At 38.5% G+C, this 23,898-nt stretch overlaps 1 protein-coding gene across 1 annotated transcript in view; it reads left to right on the top strand.

The window, feature by feature from the left end:
* Positions 1–23,898, top strand: part of man1a2 (mannosidase, alpha, class 1A, member 2) — a 78,772-nt gene that overhangs the window by 23,003 nt on the left and 31,871 nt on the right. Inside the window, exon 4 of the mRNA XM_079881423.1 lies at positions 9,826–9,922. Coding sequence (XP_079737549.1) covers positions 9,826–9,922 — 97 coding nt within the window. The remainder of the gene's footprint in view (positions 1–9,825; positions 9,923–23,898) is intronic.

Here is a 23,898-nt window from a genome sequence, read left to right as displayed (position 1 = left end):
GGTGCATAACTTATAGTCAACAGAATGTGTTAAAGGGACCATCAAAATAAAGTGAAAATTACATAATCAGGAAGTTGCTATCTAAAGTATAAATCTGTTTATTTTACATGTTTGTTTGTTTGTTTGTTTAGTTTTTTCATATTCATTAATTTTCAAATTTATAGCTTTATAACGTTAGCACCTTCCCTCAAAGTTCAGCTCAAACCCTGATCAAACACAGCCGAACCTGCTAATTAAAGGAGAACTTGGTAACTTTTTTAACTTAATAAAACTGTCTAGAAATCATTTGGATGGTTAAACATCCTGTTCTGGTGATATTGGTGACTTTCCCCGCTCCCCCCAGCGTTCCCAGGCGGAAAACCAACCTTGCAACTTGGGGACTACCGTCCCGGAAAGATAGAAATTGGAAGTCTCGTGAGACACGAGAACGAGCGCGAAACACAAATTGCTTTACGGCAATTCAACATAAACACACATGCATGTATGATGTATTACCAGATTACCCACCTCGGTAGACATAGCTCCACACGATACAGTTGGCTTGCTCCGATCATAACAAACGCACATGAGCAGCGGTAGAGAGGGGGAGGAGGCCGCCGCAAGTGAGTTTTTTACGACCGTGTTGTGAAATATACGCCCCCCACAGCTGTAGGGGGAGCTCGTGGGGAAAACATGCGACAACAAAAGGGAAAATCAGCGAAGAAGTGACTAGAGTTCGCTAGAGTTGCCGAGTTCTCCTTTAAGATCTTCAGGAGCAATTGATAATTACAGACAGGTTTGTTTGATAGGGTTGGATCTGAACTCTGCAGGTAGGTAGGTAGATCCACAGGAAAAGGACTGGGCACCCACGGTTTAGTATATTATGTAAAATAAATCAAATTTCATTGGATCATGTGTTATTTACCTAATTTGTTTACTGAAATACTTCCCGCATGTAAGCCTCTGCTTGCACAGGCTGTGTGAATACCATAGGTGGAGAAAGAAATAGGCTATGTGCTGCTTTTACTTGTGGTGTGAAACCGACACTCCTTCACTCTGGCTTTTTCTGTGTCTCACTTGTACTCTTTGTATGTATTTGAGTCTTCAAAGAGTGCCTGTTTTGTTCAATCTTCTGGATTTTAAATGGATTTATTATCCCAGACCAGTGCTTTTTATAATCTTTTCATAAACTCTCTCTCCACACACTTTCAGAAGTCTCATTTTGACAATTCTCTGAATGTAATTACTTCTAATACTCCCTCTACATTAACTCGGTGATAAGCTTACAGTCATATTGATTTGTCTAAGGGGCCCTCAACACAAGCTCCTCAGTTCCTTCCTCCACAGCCATAACTGGGATTATGGAGTGTGTGTGTATAACGGTATTTTGCTTGTTCTGATGGTGGTCCGCAGGGCTTGAAGCAAACAGTGAGTCACTGACATAGCTGACATGGTTACTCTTGACGTTTAGTGTGATGAACTATTTGATCTTTATGGACGACTACAGAATTAAAATTTTTGGGTGAACCTAATACCGAGAAGTCCTCACTTTCTCAGAAACAAAATAGACCATTTAATTAGAGGGAATTATGTATAGTTTACTCCCCTTCATGTCATTCCAAACCTGAATGACTTTTTTATATAAAGAAGATATAAAAAATTCCCCCTCTCCATACAATGGAAGTCAATGGGCACCAAAAAATGTTTGCTTACCAAAAACATTCTTAAATATTTTTTGGATCAACATGAGGGCAAATGATGACAGAATTTAGAACTATTCTAGATAAAGTATGTTTATTTTATGAGTTATTTGGCTTTGCTGGTCAAGGGGAACAGGATCTGGAGTTTATGTGAACTGAACTTGAACTCTAATTACCCACATGAACTCCAACTTGTAATATGTCAGAGCTTGTCTACTAGCCGCCAGGCCAATTATCTGACGCATGTTGTTTGTGGCATGTTGCTGTGAGAATCTGGAGCTCTGTGCTGCTCTGTTTCTGTTAGTATTGTTGGCAGTGAGAGCATTTACACTGCAGGGTACTGAGACACGAAGAGCATCAGAGGGCAGGTTCATGGCTGTGCATATGCCCTGAAGATGAGATGAAGAGAAGGTGAGACTGTATGCCGCAGTCAAGGTCACTGAGGGAATTAATTGGGCCTGTATTTGAAAGCGTTCAGTAAGAGAAATCATCAAACGCAGTACAACAGGATACAACTTGACACCGTACAGTATTTGTGTTATATTTTATTTTATATTGTTGTCATCAAAGGATTTTGGGTGATTGGAAGACATGGTTACACAAAGGATGCATCCTTCAAGGTAAACTGAATTAAGAATGCGAAAGGAAGCCTTTTATTCAACAAAGATGCATACATTAAACTTATCAAGAGTGGCAGTAAAGAGACTTTTGCATTTGTTACAGAAATTTCCGTTTCAAATGAATTCTGTTCTTTGGAAGTTTCTATTCACAAAAAGTTCTACAAAAAGCACAAAAATGATTGTATTTTATTAAGCAGCACAACGGTTTTCAACATTGATAATGAAAAGACCAAAGCACCAAATCAGCATATTAGAACAATTTCTGAAGTATCATGTGACACTGAAAACTATGGCTACTGAAAATTCAGCTTTGACGTCACATTTAAATTATATTCAAATAGAAAACCGTTATTTTAAATTCTAATTATATTTCTCAGTATTAGGTGTTTTCACTGTTCTTAGCATCGAGGGGTAATGCAAATTTGGAGAAGCGAAGGGTTTTCAATTTATATTAAATATGAATATATGATATGTGTTATCTTGACAATTTTGTGTTAGTCAGATAGTAGCCTAAACTTGTACCGATTAGAAAGACTGGTATCATTATATAATTGATAAAGTTTTTGTATTGACTTGGTACCAGTTTAAGTACTGATCGGGTACTTTTGACTTACTATAGTATATTAATATAGTGGTGCAAATTTACAAAGACGCACCACTTAGGCAGTGGTCTCTTGCTACACATTCTCACTAAGGGCTGAAGATCAAATCCTTCATACTCCAAACTCCCTGACGATCAAATCCTAGAACCGCCCCTGGCAGAGATCATGGGAGCGGAACCTTTCTAAACTCCTTGGCCTTTCTGCTGGTGTTCTGCTCTTAGATGAGCCCAGTAATCATCTGTTTAGCACAACATCAGAGGTCACATTACACGAGAAATCACCTGACTTCAGAACATCAATGTATTTTATTCCCATAACACCTGTGGCTTAGATCCAGCTCTTCTTAAACTACAAAATCATATACAGTGGAGAGAGAGGCTCTTTCTTTCAAGATGATGACCTTAAACATCAACTGAAGAGCCAATATATCCGAGTTAGTTGAATGATGGGTTATATTTGACATGTCAGAAGGGAGCGCAGTAGTGTCTGGGTGTGATGTTTAAAGGCTGTCTCCAAAACAAAAGAACTGTCCTGAATCTTTTTAAGTGTCAGAATGCTCTTAAAGTCAATTTATCACCTAGTATTGCGTCGTCACATTTACTGCAGTGAGACTCTGTCAGATATGATTCTGTCTGTCCGGGTAGACAGGTTATAGCGCTGTAACTTCAACCTGCAGCTCTGTGGCAAAATGGGTGGAGTCTAAATCAATCACAGGGACTCAGGCCTTCACCAGAGGCAACTGGTAATTGCAGCTCTGCTGCCTGATACTTTCAGAGCGGCTGTTCTTTTTTGACCTCGCTGCAGAATTTTCACAGTTGCTCGTCTCTGTTGGTTTGCTGTAGAGCAAAGAGTGATCTATGAATGAATTGCATGTGCCTGGTGGGGGTTAATGCTAATTAATGCAGCTCCCCCTAGAGGAAACATTGGAGGGCATTTTTTTGTGTGTGTGTGTAGGCACGCGCGCTCTACTGGTTTTGAATGCTATATTTTTCTAAACCCGCAGTAATTAGCTGACCTGGTGAAATTTCACCGTCCTCAGCAGTGATTATTCGATTTTTCATTAGGAACAACAGAGTTGTGACTCCTATGCATTTTTTTTTTTAGAACAGTCGTTCCCAATATGTTGTCCTTGAAGCCACCATCCTTAATCTAAAGGAGTCAGAGAGAGAGTTTTAATCATAACTTGTACAAAAGCATAAAAAAGAACTTACTGTTGATTGGCACTTCCTGCAGACTGCAGATCTTTTTATAGAATCCAAAACACTCCCACGTTGGCGAGTTAATTTTATTTGAGTATGAGTAGAGTGTCTCGAGTAGAGTGTCTTGCTAGAGTGACACTGGCATTGGATTATTTATGATAACATTGTATGTGTAGCATTAAAATTATATCAATATTTTTTTATTTTTTTTATTTCACAGTAATCAACAATACCGGTATATTGTGATACCTCTAGTCTGGAGCAGTTTTTTTGCATCCATATGACCTCAAAGCATGTAAGTTTCTGTGCCTACCTTGTGAACTTTGACTCTCCTCAGGTAGGAAACCTCTAGTTTGATTTCATTCTAACCATAGTATATGAATGACTTTCTTCTATGGAACACAAAAGAAGATTGAAAACATTGGACCCCATTGACTTTGATTGATTGCTGTTCCCCAGAAGAAAATAAGTCATACAGGTTTGGAACGATATGAGGACGAATACCGGTAAATGACAATTTTATTTTGGGGTGAACTGTTCTTTTAAGACTGATTAGTCAACTGAACATTCAGGCAGTTCACTAAAGAGTCAGTTTTGTAAATGCATAGTTTGCACATTCGTAGACTGCACTAATAGCACAAGGTGTGATTAGTGGCCTAAGAGTAAGCTCATCCATGCTGAAATGACTGATTCTCACACTCGCCTCTTTCTACCAAATGTTTGTCTGCCTTGTCTTTTGTTTCCTTTTTCCTCCTCTTGTTCAAATTTTTCTGACTTTCTTTGGAAGCCTATTATAGTCTCTCTCTCTCTCCACCCTTTACTCCATCATTGGCATTGTCTTTGCTTTAGGAATCCTTCCAGACAGTGTGATGTGCTCTAAAAGGATCTCCCTCTCACGCTTCAATCCCAGCGTGCATTGGAAAAACCATCAGCATACCCTTGTAACATGCCCAAGTGCTTCTGTTGTTCCCTGGCAATCATGCACTCCAAAATAAAAGGCGAATGTTAATAAGAAAAATCATATTAGAGCGCCTGAAAGCAGCAAACGGCTTCAAGAAAGGTGAATGTGCCCTCGGGAAAGAGGGTGATGCATTGTAACCACTTACAGTTTTTGAGAACATGCAATCTAATTTGTCTTACACTCTGACTTTCATGGAGTCTTAAGGCAGTGCTTGATGGACATAACGAATCCACCTGCATAGCTGATATGAGCACTGATCACTGTTCAAACAAGTGTGCTGGCAGCCGGATGGTAATTGAAATACACAATAGGCCGGCCCCATCACTCAAGCAGTTGAGCAGAAAGCGCCGACAAGGCTCATCTATCGCTCTCTTTGTTCTCTCTACATTGTGCTGTGTTCGATTGATGGGAGGGTGGAGATGATCGTATCTGTCTGCTCTGGAATTGATATGAACACGACTGCTGATCCATAGGGACCGCTCCAGTAAATCAATTAGTCGCTTTGTGCAGGTGCACCGAATTCTGAATTTACAGAGTAAACTACAGAACAACTTGATGAATACTGATAGCTTTTAGAACATAACATCAGGAAATTGCAATGCACAAGGCCTATAGATGAGAGAGTCCCATAGAGTGAAAGTGTGGTTTGAACAGTGTTGTGAAATGAGCTTAGTGTTGTCCCAAGAGGCCTACAAAGAGGTTTTTCGGTGTTTACTCAGTGTTGACCACAGCAAAACTGCCGCTCATTTTGGACTTTAATTAAGACTAAATGCGCTTTCAAACTCAGTGATACGGTGCAGCCTTCATTTACAGGAACCTCATTTTTCAGAAACCTGTCTTCAGCGCTGCATGTGAGACACCGAATGAACACACAATCCATGGAGGAATGCTGTGGAGTAGTGAATGAAAGTTCATAATGCCTTTCTAAAATTTAAATAACTGAAGCGCTGTCGTTTTATATTACACTACTTATTTGTTTCTCTCTCAATCTCTCTTGTCCCTTACTATTGTGTATTTGTTATTTCCTTTGAGGGTGAAGCTACAAAAAATAATTGTCTTCTTTCGGCTTCTCCGATTTGGGGTCAGCGCATCATCCGTCTCCATTTTGCTCTGTCCTCTGCATCTACACCAACCACCCCACCCGCATGTCCTCCATCACCACAGCCATTAACCTCCTCTTTGGTCTTTTTTTTCTCCTCCTACCCAGCAGCTCAATCCTATAGACACTCTACTACCAACATACTCCACATCCCTCCTCTGCATATGCCCAAACCATCTTAGTCTCGCCTCTGTCACTTTGTCTCCAAACTGTCCTACCTGTGCTGTTCCTCTTATATGCTCATTTCTAATCCTGTCCATCCTTGTCTCTCCCAACTAAAATCGCAGCATCTTTGAGCTGCCTCCTGTCCTTTTGTCAGTGTCACTGCCTCCAACCCATACAACATAGCTGGCCTCGCTACAGTCTTGTGAACTTTCCCTTTCACACTTTTAGGTACCCTTCTTTCACAAATCACTCCTGACTCTCTTTTCCACCCACTCCTCCCTCCCTGCACACTCTTCTTCACTTCTCTACTGCACTCTCTACTTTGGACAAATGACCACAAGTATTTTAAAATCATCCACCTTCAACGCACAAAAAAAAAAATTGAATATTGTAATAAATTAGTGGGCTTGGTCTTTTGTTTTCAAATGTGAAAACGCAAGATGACCTTTTTTGAATCTTAATTTACACAAATTATATGGTTATTTTCTACATTTTTAAATTATTTGAAAACATATTGAAATAATAGTTCACTCACAAACTGTATTATTTACAATGCTCGTTCAAAACCCTTGTTTTTTCCCTCCAGTGAAACACAAAAGGAGACTTTTTTTTTTTAAAGAATATTGACAGCAATTTTCCATCTAAAAGTAAGCAGCCACATCCGTTAAGCTCCAAAAATGAGACACCAAAAAATTGGTCCATAAATCTTGTGTTGTACTGTATGCTTTGTCTTCTGAAGTTATACTGTACCTTATTTACTCAAGAACTGTGACATCCAGATTGAGTCACTGCATTGAACCCGGGAACCGGATCAGTGAATGAATGGTTCTTTTGAGCTTTTTTTTTTTTACTTTTGAGCTGATTGATCTGATTTTGAATAATGGTTTAAATGTTGTGTGTTTCTTACATGAAGCTTTCAAATAGCTTCTGAAGAGTCAGAAGAGTTTCTGAAGAATTATTATTTTTTTCTCTAGCTTTTAGCTTCTAGCTTTTTAGGGCCCGAGCACCGATGGTGTGAGGACCCTCTTGGAATTGCTCTGTTTATTATTTCTAGTTGTGGTCTTTATGAATTGTTCTATAGAAAAGAGCGGTGTGCAGTTTCACCCACAGCAAATTTTGATTGACATAAAGGGTAAATAATGACAGAATGCTCATTTTCGCAGAATTATCACACTTGTGACAGTCTCACTTTTTTTTATCTCTCATGCACTTGCGTCCCTGTAGACACCTCTTCATGGGGTGGTTAAAAGCCTGGGCTTAATTTAACCGGCAGTTTAAGTTTTCTTCATGTCAGATAGGATCTGCTCTCAACGCTTCACAAGGCCTCCACTTAGTCAAAACAACTGTTAATTGACAGGCAGAACGACCCTGAACGGCCCTTGAATAAAACATGAGCGGGAGGTTGGAAGTTATGCATGATCAAGTGGGAATTTAGAGGAAAGGGAAAGAGAGATATGTAGACTCATAGCTCTCCATCTCCTTACAGTTTGTATTTTAGGCTTCTTGCTGATCTTGGGCTTTAATTTGTCTACATTTAAAGGGGGTTTAACAATCAGTCTAATCAGCCTCCAGCCTTCGGATTGTTGGAACCATAGAGGAAAGACTGCATTGTGGTAATTCATAATCTGTTGTGCGCACAGCATGACATGGAAAGATTGAAAGCAGGGAACAAAATGAAATTATTGACTTCTTTTCATTGCCTTGGCTCCCTCCTGGTTTTCTGCTTTTTAGGCTGAGAACAGCGAAGAAAAATCATGGCTTGTGCTCGGGATGGCAGCCTACAACAACACTTGACAGTCAGACAAACTCCAGAGGCATCTACTCCATCTGTGTTCATAAGCTCCGTGCCAAACCCTAGTGAGCTGCCTATGCGACAGCATTTTAAGGCATTCTCTCCAATGCTAAGGCCATTTTAAACAGTAGGCAACAATCTTGTTTTGGCCAAATTCAACCCAATATTTGTATGTGCTTTTTTTATACTTTGATTATGGAGTTATTAGCATAGCAACATGCTAAAGTCAAACTCTTCTGGAATGAATTTTCACATTACTTTCCTATGCGTTTCACGCTATTCATAGGACATTCCTAATTGGAAATTTATGAGGTTCCATCTGAGAACAGGATTTGTTCATATCTCTTTGCGGTCTGGCCGTCTCACTGTACTGTCAGTATCTTGTGGCATGATTGAATTTAAGATGTTGCTTAAAAGATGCATATCGCATTTGGACGAATCGGATGTATTTGTTTTAAATATACAACCTAAACAAGTGGCAACACATCAGACACATTTGAAAAATCATTCCTTTCAAAGGGACAATGGCAAGGCAAATGCTTCCTTGTAGTAAAAAAAACTTCTAACCCTGCTGAAATGTATACACTTAGAGTGTAAGTGTACAAGTGTATAGTACATTATTTGGGATGCAACATTTTTAGTGCAAGAAATATTGTCTTATATGAACGGCCAAATGTATTCTTCAGTTTTGACCTGAAAACTTGGCATATGCGGACAGCCGAACACAGCCTTTCAAAGTATTCTCCATTCGGTAGAGTCCACGAACACATTCACACTATTAAGTTTCATCTTTGTCTTGTGTCAAATTTAAACGAGTATAAAGACAGTTTTTATCAGAGTTGTTAGAATCTCTTAATGTCCTTCACGCAAGTGCTGATAATGAAATTTACACATACACATACCCTAGGATGTGTATAAAAACCAAAGTATAATTTGGGCTTCAGGAGGCAACATTCTATATAGGCTACTGCAAGCTGTAGACATCAATGCAGCTCACTAGCTTTTGGAGCAGAACTAGAATTTAATTCGTTTGCCTTGGTGCGTGAGCACCTTATCATCCTTGTCACAAGTGTTCTGCTTTTTGGAGGAAGGATTCCTCCAAGTGGTAATGTTTGAAGACATGTCTAAATGTGGAGTGGCTCGGAGCTGAATCTCAGCCAGCCGTTTAATGGATGTGAGCGAGAGCTCAGAGAGAGCACGCCTAGAGCCTCAGCTGAGACAAAGACACGCTTAGAGACGCAGACACACACTGTGTCCATTCATCTTTCCCCAGTAGGAGGAAAAAAAGAAAAACACACATGCATAGAGTGAAGATACATTGACAGGGTGCTGCTGGCCAGTGACCTGAAAGGGAAATGACAACACAGCAGACACGGTCACAGCGGGGACTTCTGGGTAACAGGACATCTCTGATGCAATGCTTCATCTTATACATCAAAGGCCTTTGTTCGTCCCTGTGTTATTCTACCCTGTTAAAACGTGTCGTTCGTTATCAGACCAAACAGCTTTTTTGGCTTTTCATGTCACTACATTTTGCATTGAATAATGCAGTTGTTTCCTTCCGACATTTTTAAAAGGTTTACGAATCATGAAGGCAGGCGGCTGTAGATGAATCAGTCAGATGGATGTAGGTTCTGTAATGCAGATATCCACCATGCTTTTTTGTGTTTGTGGCTGGGGCTAACTTCTCGTCATTTCTGTGTCCTAGATGATGAAACATGCGTGGGACAGCTACAGGCAATATGGCTGGGGCCACAACGAGCTCAAACCCCTCGCCAAGAAAGGACATTCTACCAATATCTTCGGTAAGTAAGGATGCATGTTGGAGTCTCATTTACATGTAAATGACTGCTCTTGCGGGATGATTTGGTTCATTGTGGTAAGGAAGGACAGACACACACAATTCCATCTACATCCACTTTTGTGTGCCGTCTATAACTCACCCTCAAACGATAAGACGTTCTTGCGCAGATCGCCCTCCCTAATCATTTCTCTGTTTGTTTGGGTGTGTTTATAACTGGCTCTCAGCTCAAGAGCGTAAGAAGATTCAACTAGTGGGACTGATCGGATCTGTGTGTGTACATGTGAGCATGCCTCAAGATCATGAAAGACAAACAAAGATCCTATAAACACAATTCATCCTGTTTGCTTCTTACTCTGCTGCTGAGGTAACCATGGCCGTGTATGCAGGAAAAAAAAACAATAGTATAAAATAAATAGTTCTGACACTGTATCCTGATAGGATGAGGTGCATTGAAAGACCTGTGACTGCACATTCTTAATACGCCAAATTGGGATGTTGCTGATTGGACCTAGTCATTTTTAAACTTTTAATTTTTTTATAAATATAAATGAATTAAATATATGCATTAATTAAAAAATATATATTGTTTATTTATAATGAAATATGTATTAATACCATTACTTAAATGTTTTGTCAATTCCATTTAATATTGTTATATTTTGCAAATCGACCTTAGTCTTTCTCTGAAACTTTTTATTTGTTCTTTCTCTGAGAGACCAATGAGACTTATATGAGGCAGTGCTGCGTTTTAAACAAAATAAGAGGGAGCTTTTGAAGAAGAACAAAGATTTGAGGTGGAGAGAGAGTGTGGAAGAACAAGGGAGCGCCTCATGCTGCAGTGCGGTGTGCTGAAGTGTCTTTCACACTTCACTTGCATATTTAATAAGTCTGTCTGTTTCTATCCTCACATGTGTAATGATCTTCTCAGCTGGGCATGTATTGATCAACATACTTGGCTATATTTTGGAGAGAGACTGATGGAACACTTTTGGATGAATTTGCTCTTCTTTTCTAGAAGTTTCTCTCTCAGATTCCCTGTTGAAACTCGTTCTCCATCCTTCCATCTTTTGGCAGAACATGGTGTGCTTTGTTTCATCTGAAGTCTGTGACTTTATCTGTGACTTTATCTGTTCATCTGTGACTTTACTACCTTACTACTAAGAAATGCCATATGTAGCCTTTCAGCTGCTGAACTATTTTGCTGATAGTCGCGGGGCAGCGCTGACAAGTTTCTCTGCACATGTTTCCATGTGTCTGTACTATATGTGGAACTACTTTAGCATTGTTTACTGGAAAATAATTGCACACTATGTTAATCAATTAGAATCAAACATTTAACAGCCCCGTAGTATAAATATATAAAATATACAGTGCATAATATACTTAATATAATATTTAAATATAAAAAGGCTATATAAGTAGTTTAGGCTGTTTTTCGAGCTGACCTTTTTTTTCTTTTTTTTTTTTTTTGGCTAGCCTGAAACAGAATATAGAGCCATTATTAATGAGTGAGCTGATGGTGCTGACAGTTTCATAATGTCACATTCTGTTGACTGAATTTAAACTGCCCACCCCACATCTAGGATATTTGCTGATGTATTTTAGCAATCTGACAGCATAAGGGTTGGATTTGGATGGATCGTTCAATAATTAAATAACTGGTTAGTGCGGCGAGTTGTATCTAGATTTTTTTCTTAGTGGTTTATGCTAAAACCCAGCCTTTCAATGGTCTTGATGCGTTTATTGTCCACTAAAATGTTTCAGAGCTAGCTAAAATGCTCTGCAAGAGGTTGTGTTTCTAAACCCCACTCCTTTAAAATTCTGCTGCTACTCTGTCAAAGCACTCCTTTTGTAACACATCCAGCACCTTCAACAATAAATGTCAAAACAATTACTGTTGGATTTAATTACTGTTTGACTTCATGGACTTCAGCAGCCATATCACCCTGTAGCCCAACCCCAAGCAGGGTTGAGCCTGGTCAGTACCTGGGTAGGAGACCTACTGGGAAAACTAGGTTGCTGCTGGAGGAGGTGTTAGTGAGGCCAGTAGGGGGTGCTCACCCTGTGGTCTGTAAGCTGTTGTGTGGTGGGCGTTCTGGCGCAATATGGCTGCTGTCGCATCATCCAGGTGGATGCTGCACATTGGTGGTGGTTGAGGAGATTCCCCCCTTCCATATGTAAAGTGCTTTGAGTACCCAGAAAAGTGCTATATAACTGTAACAAATTAATTAATTAATCGCTGTGAACAACGTTCCCATTATTATGCATAATCTGTAAGGCTTTTGTGAGGATTATGATATATAATATACCTGTGCTTGGTGGACATGACCTTAAAATATATATTTTATATTCCTTTAAAGGGCTAGTTCACCTAGTTCTGTTGAACACGATAGAAGATATTTTGAAGAACCTTTTCTGGTTATATGTTTCTGGTTCTGGTTGTATGGATAATACAATGAAAGGTCAGAGGGATCCAAAACAACAACATTGGACCCCATTGACTTTCTTTGTATGGATTAGAAGAAAGAAATTAATGCAGGTTTAGAATGACATGAGTAAATGATGACCAGAGAGTTTTTGGGTGATCTATACCTTTAAAGACAGTCTAGTCACAAGTGAAATTCTTTTTTGCACAATTGAAATACTTTGGACATAACAGTTGGACCTTTTTGTGTTTAAAACCTGTTTAAGAATACTGTTCGTTTGTGATTCCACACTAGGCCTTTGTCCTCTTGATTGTACATCTGATGTTATGGTCAAAAGGACCATTCCAGTGGCTTACTGTTGCAGTGGGACAGGGACTCGCCCATATCGATCCACTGATAGACATCCATTGATTTTTTTTTTTGTGTGTGTGTGTAAAAACATTTGACCCATAAAAGCTGAGACTCCAATGCTTGAAGGCACTCTCTGGACAGATCGCTGATGGTATGCACTTTGATCTGTAAACAAACACCCTGTTTGCAGGGAATATTCTCAGTCCGGACCCCAGGGTCAGATTGCTTAACCCAACTGCCACCGTTACGCTTGCGATAAAACAATTCTATAAATAACCACACATCAACGTATGCTCGCACGGCAGAGCGAGTGCCTGTTGCTCTGTTTCTGATGTTTTACGATTGAATGTTTAACATGGAGTTGATTTACACTACCATTCAAAACTTTGGAGTCTGTAAATATTTTTTATGTACTTGACTATAATGTTTTAAGTCTCTTATGCAGGTATTTGATAAAAAAATACAGTAAAAACAGTAATGTTGTGAAATATTACAATTTAAAATAGAGGTGTGCGATATTATGATTTTAGATCGTGAAATAGTGCATGTTCTGTCAGGAGCAGTTCTGGCGCCGCCGTTCCAACATAATGTGCAATGCAACGTACATTCACATCACACATTTAAAACGCAGCTGTGATTTTTGGGTGTACAGTATATACCAGTAGATGCGTTACACTTACGTGGCATTGCAGTTCTTTGTCATCGTCAAAATTGATTATTTTCACGTGTTTTAAAGCCTCATTCACATGCTGTTCTGACATAGGCTTTATGAAAATAGCTTTAATCTTAAAATAATCTTTTCTATTGTCAAAGCTGAATTTTCAGCATCATTACTCCAGTCTTCAGTGTTGTGTGATCCTTCAGAAATCATTCTAATATGCTGATTTGCTGCTGAAGAAACTTTTATTATCATCTGTTGAAAACACTTAATATTTTTGTGGAAACTGATGCATTTTCAAGATTCTATGATGAATAGAAAGTTCAAAAGAACAACATTTATTTGAAAATGGAAATCTTTTGTAACATTATCTTAATCGTCAATTTAATGAATCCTAGCTGAATTAAAGTATATATTTAAAAAAGAAAAAATCTTATTTGCCCCCAAACTGGGTTATTTTGACCCAGCTTGTTGGGATTTATATATTAACCCATTTGTTGGGTTATTTTTGAAACCGTGCTGGGGCACGCAACCTAATATTGAAAGCTATTTTAAATAATAATGCACTATAAAATCTGTTGTATATAGGCTAGGACAAGGACAGTTCATATAAAATAGTTTTTATTCAATGACAATTCATTCTTTGACAATCATAAAATACGCAAAAACATTTAGAAAGGGAAGTGACTGGAGCAGCCTTGGAGAATCTGTGGAAAGGAAACTGGTATAATCAGGCTATATTTCTATTCCAGTTTATTCAATGTCAGTATTATATTAATATTCATGTTTGCAAACTTACATAAAAAACAACTTTACCATGTCATCTCGTCTGTCAGACATGTACGTTTTTTTTTTTTAACCCATCAAATGAATAGTGCGACCATAGCCCAGACGATCTGCACAGAGCGGTCTGCACTGAATGTGCATTGCAACTTTGTTACATGAGATGACAGCGATGTCGCGTTGTGTGTCAGGCCTATTCGCGCCATTCGTTTGCCGGGAGGTGAAACTTTCATATGGTGCCTGCCGTGTCATTCGCCCGGAGTGTAGATCCAGTGTATTTTGCGTTTGTAGAAGGCTAGTGTTCCAAGCAGACGTTAGCTGCGACGTACATGTAAAGAAATAAGTTACAATGTGCGACTGCATACATTTTTCTTTAATCTGATAGAAAAACAATGTAATACAAACCTTAATTTCATTCAGGAAATAGTTTTTTTTCTCAGAACAGAACACAAACCCTCTGTTGACAAATTGTTCCAGTTTTAACTGGTTTGTGCAGACCCACCATTGGGTTACATTGACCCAGTGTATTGTCAGTAAAATTGACCTAGCTGAGTTGCACAAAAGCTACCTAGCTACCCAGAACCTGGGTAAAAATAGTAAAAAAAAAAACAAAACAATAAAATGACCCAACAGGCTGAATCCAGCATTTAGGTTAAATAAAGAAATAAATAACCCAGCATTTTTTATTGTAGTCTATTGTAGTTAAACCATTAAAAGGTTTTTAGCAGACAATGAAGAGGTGGATATTTTTTTTTTCTTAAGTAGTCAAGCGTTGTGTTTTCATTTCTTTCCACCATGAAATGGCCGAATGAACTCATTAGGCTTAACCTCAGTATGAACCCACATTGAGCAGGAAGTCTTATCCTGATGTGTGAAGAGAGAGAGAGAGAGAGAGAGAGAGAGAGAGAGAGAGAGAGCGGAAAGGCTGAATCTAGACAGTTTTAGTCTGGGCACAGCCCTCCAGACCCGCAGCTGGAGACGGGCCATTGTGTTCTCCGTCATCCCGACGTCCAGTGTTGTTGCCATAGTAACGGCAGGGCTAGCTGAGGTCAGAATGCGTATGCTGGCTGATAAGAGGCAGAGCATCCAGACTACTTAGTCTTTAATCAGCGCTCTGGTTGATCAATACCCTCCAGCCTGCAGCTAATCAGCTAAGGAGACTTGCCTTGAGTCTTGTGCTTGAACCATTGTCCATAACTGGGTTGTTTTTATCCCTCATATCTGTTCCCAGGAATAAAAGAGCACAATCCATGAGGAGCCGTGTTATAAAATGAGAGCTCAGCGGTTCTCCCTGACTGGTTGAAAGGGGTAGGGCTTAAAGAGAGAGTACACACAAAAATGAATATTTTTGATATTTTGATAAAATGAGTTTGTTTCTTCTGTAGAACACAAAATGTTGGTAATCAAACAGTTGACTGTAGCCATTGACTTCCATAGTAGGAAAAAATACAATGGATGAACAATTTTCATTTTTGGGTGAACTATCCCTTTAAGCGATGTTCACACTTACGGTGATTTTGGTTGCTAGTAGGCGTTTCAGCCACTAGATGCTAGAAATCAGTTTTCTTGTTACTAAAATGGATAATCTTGCATGGTAAAACATTTGCAGGATTTCACAGAACCTTTTCTGATTCTTGTAGCACAAAATAATTGAATTTGCTGCAGCTTTTTGTTTTGCAGGGATGATAATCCACCAAAAATCATTGTACAATCCACTTTTTCAGTAGCTTTGCTTCCAAAAGTATTTTTCCCATAGGGATTTAAAAAGTCTTTGTTTATGAGTTATAAGCCATGAACCAAACTAACCAGTGTGACTCACAACATTACAATCTTTGATTTTAATAAAAAAAGTCAAAAGACCAAGGTGTACTTAATGGCTTTAATGAGGAAAGGAATTACAGTCCCAAGAAGCACTGAACGACATAATCAAAATAAAAATGGAGAAATATGAAACCATTGATTTAAATGTTGATTGTAAATGTCGAAAGAATATATTTTAAATTAATTGCAAATATGCATATATACAAATATGTAAGAAGCCTGTGAGCATAAAGAGATAGACATGTCATTTACAGTGCTTAATGAGAGTGGCCACGCTTTGCTTGCTTTGCAATTCTCAGATTGGTGGAGATTTTATTGCAGAATCATGAGTAATGTAGTTTTCCACATCTATTTAAAAAAAAATAGCTGAACTAATGCAGACTGATGGCTTCAACAAAAACAAAACAAACAACCTTTTAGCTCACAGTAAGTTTGTCTTTAATATTTTAAAAGTTATGAAGTTATTCACTCTGTAATTTGTGTTAGTAAAATAAATACAATTGCAATTGTACTCTCAGCAAATATTGTGGTACATAATTTAAAGGGGGGGTACAATGGTGTTTCATGTATTCAGAGTTGTTTACAGTGTTAAAGAGATGAATTCTCATGCTTAACATGGCCAAAGTTTTTTAAAAATATTTTGGACGAATAACGGAGAATTTCTGTGCCGAAAATCTTACTTCCGGGTTGGTTCAAGTTTCGGCTGGTTTTTTTTTCGACCGTGGATCTAATGACGTAGACCAGAATGGAACTCCTTATATGAGCATTTCTCCCGGAAAAGCGCGGCCGCGCACACGTCGACTAGAGGAGAGCGAGACCGCGCACATCAACGCGCTTCAACAGGAAATCATCGGCAGCGCTGCATAGTGTCTCCAAAGTGTGTTTTTGGATGTGAGGGAAAGCTTACCATGTTCAGCTTCCCAAAGAACCCAGCGTTAGGAACAGTGGATGCTGTTTGTTCCCTGCATTTCGACGATGAATGTTTTACAGATCGACGGATTCTCTCTATGGCTCTGGCTTCGCCCACACGGCCCGCCTCCAGACGCTCGGTTTTTTCCGGAAAGACTCGGTACAGCCTATCTTTTCTGTTATAAATATAATAAAACTAAAGACTTTTTGGAGATATGAAGGATGCAATACTACTCTATAGGTACTCAAGATTAACAGGAGATTGAGTGAAAATGAGCATTTCACCCCCCCCCCCCCCCCCCCCTTTAATATGCAGTAAATAAAATTAACATGAACTGAGGGCACTTATATTGAGTTTTGATAATGTTGTTGACTTTTCAACAACAGTGAATTGGACAGTGAATTTTGTAATTGTAAGATGCTATTTGGGAAGAGAAAATATTGCTGATTAAATATTTCAGAGCTGAGCATAACTTAAATGTATTCACAATAACAATGTTAAAGGCCGGGAAATTACAACTTATTAAATGATATTTCCAGGATTTCAACGACCTTTTGAGCACCGTATCATACACATGCACAAGGTAAAAATATTTTTATAAAATAAATTGTGTAAACTGGATAAAATTGTAATCATATTCAGTAGGGATGCATGATAAATCTGCCGCCATATCGGTATTGCCCAATATGTTCATTTTTTTATGGTATCGTTATCAGCCCAATAAGAAAATTTGGCCAATATATTATAGCCGATAAATAATGGATTATTTCCTTCAGATGCGCACTGTTCGCCATGATGGTTTTGATTTGCTTGAAATATGATTGGAATCACTTCGAGAAAAAGGAAAATACAGCACAAGTTTGTCATATAGGCTACATAAAATAATGAGAACATTATTATTGTGTGCTTGGGACATGGCTTTTAATGGTGAGACTTTTGTTTTAGTAATCAGGCTCTCAAAAATGTAGATTTATCGGCCAATATATCGGTTTATATTCTGTTATATCGGCTTTCAAATATAAATAATTATCTATCAGCCAAAATTTTCATATCGGTGCATCCCCAGTATTCAGGTTGTGGAGGAGCAGACAATGAGAATAAAAGAGGGGGAGGGAAAACAGCTGTCTAAGGGAGTTGTGTCAAGACAAGGGATTGGAATGAGAGAGTATTGCCTCAGTCGACTGGCTCTTTTGACTTTTCCATTCGTTTTTGGTATTTATGATCTCATTTGCTTAATTCCCATCAGCCACCAGCCTCGCCGAAATCTCCAATTATATATGCATCTTGGTACTGCCCAACGAATTGCGTTCCCTAGGTGGTTAATATTTTCTTAATGATGCGTGTGATTTTCTGTTTGACTGTGGAGAGCATGGGGAAGTATACACAGCTTCTCAGCATGTGAGTTTAGTGCTCGTGGCGTGTGCGTGTATGAGTTTTGTCTAGAGACCCGTCAGTACGTGACCCACTGTGTTGGTAATGATGTAATGAGTGAATCAGGATGAGCCCTGGGGCATGTTGTCTTCTCCGTGGTGACTTCATATACGACTGCGGCTCGGCTCGGCTCGGCTCAGGCAGGTGCCAAGCACCACTCTCTCCTGCAATGCAGAGACAAAGCAGTTTAACACTGGGGTTTGGGCTTTTCTCATCACCGTGCAAAGGATGCCAGTTGTGTGCGAATACATCCCAAGCACGTGCTAAATGCTGATGGATGCACAGTACTAGACAGTTAGTCATGCGATTTTCCTTTTAATGTCTCACGCATTTCTGCTAAAGCCTGTAATGCACTCATCCGTCTGTGTTCAGAATTAATCATTCACGAATGGCATCATTTCTACAAACAATGCAGATGTAACTTTTATAGCTAAAGCTTATTTGATCGTTGAAATGTGTGACTGTACTTTAAGAGGGAATTTGTTCATTTTGTGGAGATAAATGTATGTATAAAATACAAATGTAATCCGTTTTTAAAAAAAATACAATATTATACATGTCTGCATATTTCTAGTGTATGTTTGTATATATAAATATATATGTATGTGTATATATTCCTCAATTAAATATCATTATATGTATGTGGATCATGGATTTTGAATACCTCAAAAACAGCTGTGTAAAACAGGCAAATTGCATTCTCGCTTGGCAAAAGTCTAGTCCCCAGCCAATACACCACTTCCTACAGACAGCAAACACATTCAGTAAGTTAGGTCATGCCAGCTCTGCCATCTGAGTTTGAGGTGATGGATTCTTTGAGAACAGAACTCACCCTGCATAAATTAGTATGCGCAAAAGGTAGGGCTGCATGTGTCACACTCAAAGCGTAGAACCATAAATCATACGTGTATATAGCCTATGCATCTTGCATGATGTCTGCTTTCATAGCTGAATTTCTAAAGACCACCGCTTTCTGCAACTTCAAGGGGATTCATATAGATTCATTGTTTCATTTATATAGCGCTTTTCTGGGTACTCAAAGTGCTTTACACATGGAAGGGGGAATCTCCTCAACCACCACCAATTGATTAGTTCATCTAGATTTAAGTTCTTTTTTTTATTTTACCTGTCAGGAAACCCTAATTTTACAGTTTTTTTTTTTAAAGACCTAGTAGTCAACTAGATGTTCAGGCAAACTTCCAACGAGTTGTTTTTGAAAATATGTACTTTTGCACATCAATATCATGTCCATAGCACTGTTCTGAAGTGACTTAAGTATTGTTCTTTGTTTAGTGTTACGAGGCTTACTCTGAGTTAGCATGTTTCCAGCTGGCACAAAGAAAATGCTGCAAACCCTCCCAACTGACTGACTGATTCCAGCTTAATTCCTGCTGCTTTTCCCGCTCTACCAGGGTTCTGCTGGGATTAAACTTTTAATAGATGAGAAGATGCCAAGCGCAGGTGGGAATTCGCACAAATTCGGTTCTGTGCAGTCCACCAGGAATGCACGCAAGCCCTTGACATGTTAGAGGAGACCTAGAAACAAAGCACTAAAAAGAGTTGGAAATGAAATGGAAAATGGAGTTTGAAAAGGAGAAAAAGTGGAACAAAAGTCATGACATAGCAGTGTTGGGAAACTTGTAGCTTGTAGCTTTATTTTACTTTATTGTAGACTCCATTGAACAACTTTTTAATTATTTTTTTGCAATAATTCAGAACAGTAATTATTTGGCACATAAGCACTATATAGTCATTTATTAATAAAAATAATAATAATAATGATGATAATAAATGAATTAAAAACATACTCATAAATGGCCCTATTTGATTAAATATAATATTTGTGAATGTATATAATAATAGTATTTCAAAAAAACTTGTAAAATGCATTGCAGATGTGGGTGCAGTGATTCAAATTATTATTATTTTTCTCATTCAACTAATTGCTGTTAACTGGAAAAGCTGCTCTGGTCTGAGCTGCAGTATTTCTACTAAAAAATGTTGTTCGTTAAGTCGGTGACATTGCTATTTTTTTTAATCGGTTACTCTCCAACATGATACAGACCCTGTTCTTGCTGCACTACCCGGATAATGGTGTGCCCCATGAGTCTCTGCAGCATTAAAATGGTGCAAGAGTCTGCGTGTCTGAGAAACAGGGATCACTCCTCTCCCTCGGCATCACAACTACAGCCATTCATCAAAGTGCTGTGACTCAGTAAATATTCATCAGCCACTTACCAGTGACTGACAGCAAGCACAGCAAACACCAAATTACAAACAGAGCAGAGATAGAAGAGCGCAGGATGGAGGCAGAGGTTTGGTGGAAAAGGAGACACTGTGATGGAAATAAGCTGTTGAAATGTCTGTATAGTTATTCATTAAGAGATCATGAGAGACAGACAGACACTAGTGTGCCCTTGAGAGCTGAATGTACGTGACTTGAGTGCCGATGTGTTATTTTGACCAGAGCACCTGTACATGGACTGTGATTGTATGTGTGTGTGAGTTACAGTGTGAAAAGCGCACATGGTGGCACCAGATTACTGTAAAAAAAATAAAAAAATAAAAATCAAGTCTGTGAGTTTTTTAATTGCATCAAAAGGTAAATTAATCTTTTGGAGGCCAACCTTTTTGCCTTGATACATTAATGCAGTCAAGTCAATTTTCTTACCCTGGCTGGTACTTTTTAGACTTAAGTCGTAAAATATCTTTTGGTCATGGAGGAAAATCATCTTGTAACTCTTAGCGTGAGATTCTCATTAAGTGCCTTAGAGTTTTATCTTGACCTTTTGAAGTCCTGCGTCCTTAATTGTGGCTCACAGTCCTGCAGTGTGAGCGTTCTGGCAGCTGTCTAGTAAAGAATCAAGCAGGCTTTTGCCCAGCCACATCTGACTCCAGGCCAGGCTTTAGACTGCTGTCATTAGTGCAAGGTGTCTGCAGTATTATTTCAGTTTCACTTGTAAATGAGGACAGCATGATAGCCGTGTTCTGCTGACTTAAAATGGCCAGTCTACACTGTCAGTCATGAAATTCCTAGCTATGATGTAGAGCTTACTGTCTGGCATAAAAGACCATTGATGTTGGTCTGTCCGCCTTTGCTTTTACCCAAGATGCCTCTTCATACGATCTAACAAGCAACAGTCAAGAACTACTGAGAAAAGTAAATGCTGTACACCCAGTTTTATACAAAAAAAAACCCATTTACCATCAAATGGAGAGCCATGGTCATTATTTCTGTTTTATTCTGTATTTTTTTTTTTTTTTTGTAAATTATCCTTTGTCGTCCGCTGCTGCTGAGTGGGTAGTGATGCCATATATTTTTACTATAACTAACTCCATTTAAAAACTTTTTTGCTTGTTTTTTTATTTCAGCAAGGATGCATTAAATTGATCAAAAGCGAGAGTAAGACGACTACGTTGTTACGGAAAAATAAATGCTGTTCTTTTAAACTTTCTATTCATCAAAGAATCCTGACAAATGTTTCCACAAAAATACTAAAAAGGAAAGTTTCTAGAGCATCAAATCAGCATTTTTGAATGATTTCTGAATGATCATGTGTCACTGAAGACTGGAGTAATGATGCTTATAATTCAGCTTTGCCATTAGAGGAATAAATTACATTTTAAAATGTATTAGTAGAAAAATTATTTTGATTTGTAATAATATTTCATTATATTACTGTTTTCACTGTATTTAATCAAATGCATCCTAGGTGAGCATAAGCAAACATTAAAACACCAAACCCATTTTGAAAAAAAAAAAAAAAAACTATGTATTTATGTGTGAAATAAGAATATAAGCCCTGATAACCTGATGGAGGTCACCTGATGGAGTTTTAGGACACCATTAGGTCACTTGATGGAGTTTTTCGGTTCCTTGCCACTGTTGCCTTTGGCTTGCTCAGTTGGGGATATTTTGGGGATATTTAATTTTATTTTATCAATCAATAAATTCCACTAGAAACAAACCTTGTTGTATTATTTTAATTTAATACTGTGAAGCTGCTTTGATACAATCTGTATTGTGAAAAGCGCTATACAAATACACTTGACTTGACTTGACTTGACTTGACTTAATAATAAGCTATAGCATTTTACTGTATCACAGCAAAATTCATAATGTAACAAGACCGTAAGCTATTCTTTAGCTTTAATGGTGACCTTGATACTTGATGAGGCAAATGTGATTTCATTCTTTCACTGACACACTTAATTGGGGTGAGGATCTAAATATGATTTTCAGTGAACTTTTCTTTTAATATCGGCGTGTGACATTTTGCGGCCACGTCTTGGCAAATTGAGGCCGGTGGTATTAAGCGTTGTAATTTTAAAAACACAATGAAAATTGGAAAGGGATTAAAACAAGAGAAAAGAATCCTCATGAAACCGCACAGTTCAAATATATGTGATTTGTTTTCATTTCCAATAAACCAAGCTTCAAAAGAATTCCTCATCCATGGCAAATTCACAGTACGCACACTCGAGCTTTCCAGTGTTGCGTTCTCTCAATATTTACAGAATCCCGCTACTACTTTCCACTAGCTAAGATCCGCCTGTAGTTTCATTTGCAGCACCCACATTTCCAGTCATGCTTCAGTGGGTTTGCAATCTAAGCCTGTACGGATAAGTAATGGCTAAGACTGTACGAAATAAAAGTAAATGCAGAAATGATGGAAAAACGCAGCCGAAAGCTTCCAGCAAATGTGCATGCCCCCAGTCAACATGCAGCATGTCTGTGGACGTGAGCTCTAGTGGGCCAGTCTGATGATTGAAGGTGATCACTTCTGACAGTGCAGCGTTTTATCTGGTCAGAATATACAGTATGTTTCATGTTCTGCTTCAGATCCTTTCTCCTTGTGCTTGTCAGATTTCTCGGGGGGAGGAAATGCAAAAATAAGTTTGTGACCTTAAAAGGTTCATCTAATATCCTTAGCGTTAACTGCACTGGAGCTTGAAATTAATGGTGGATTTTCGTTTCAAGAGCATCAGCAAAGTTAAGTTTCTTGGGGAAAAGGCAAGTTGTCCACACTAATATCTAACACGCATGTCATGATGTGATGAATAACCTCCGACACTGAAGGCAACTGCTGGGCAGTGTTTTTATATGAAGACAGGCTTTTAAGAATGCCACTACTAGAATCATAATGCCACTTCTGGAACAAAATCAAGTGAGCTTTAGAAACAACCAAGCTAATATATCATCACTGTGATGCTTATTTCTTGGTAAAAACTGAGCAATAAATTGGAAAATAGGATATTTATAAATGAAACCACTGCTTCAGATTTAATTTTTATTTCCATTCCACCAACAGGATGTTACGTAAACACTGAATTTTGATGTGCCTTTTAGCCTTTCTGCATCTGTATACTCAGCATTTTTCAGAAATGGTTTCATCATGCGCTGATTCACCAGGAGTGTGATTTACTTGACCCCCGCAAAACATTGAAACCTTTCATTGGTTACTCATATCAAGATGCATCTTAACAGCCTATCACAGTGGCCGTGTTCACCAGCTCACTAATTGGCTGTTATCTAGAGTTCAGCATTGCTTTTGGCCTCATGGCCCATTTGTGGAAATTGCACTGGAAATGTTTTT

This window comes from Squalius cephalus, assembly GCF_949319135.1.
Source record: "Squalius cephalus genome assembly, chromosome: 9".
Lineage (NCBI taxonomy): Eukaryota > Metazoa > Chordata > Actinopteri > Cypriniformes > Leuciscidae > Squalius > Squalius cephalus.
Note: the sequence above shows the minus strand (reverse complement) of the source record. Positions and strands in the feature narration are given on the sequence as shown.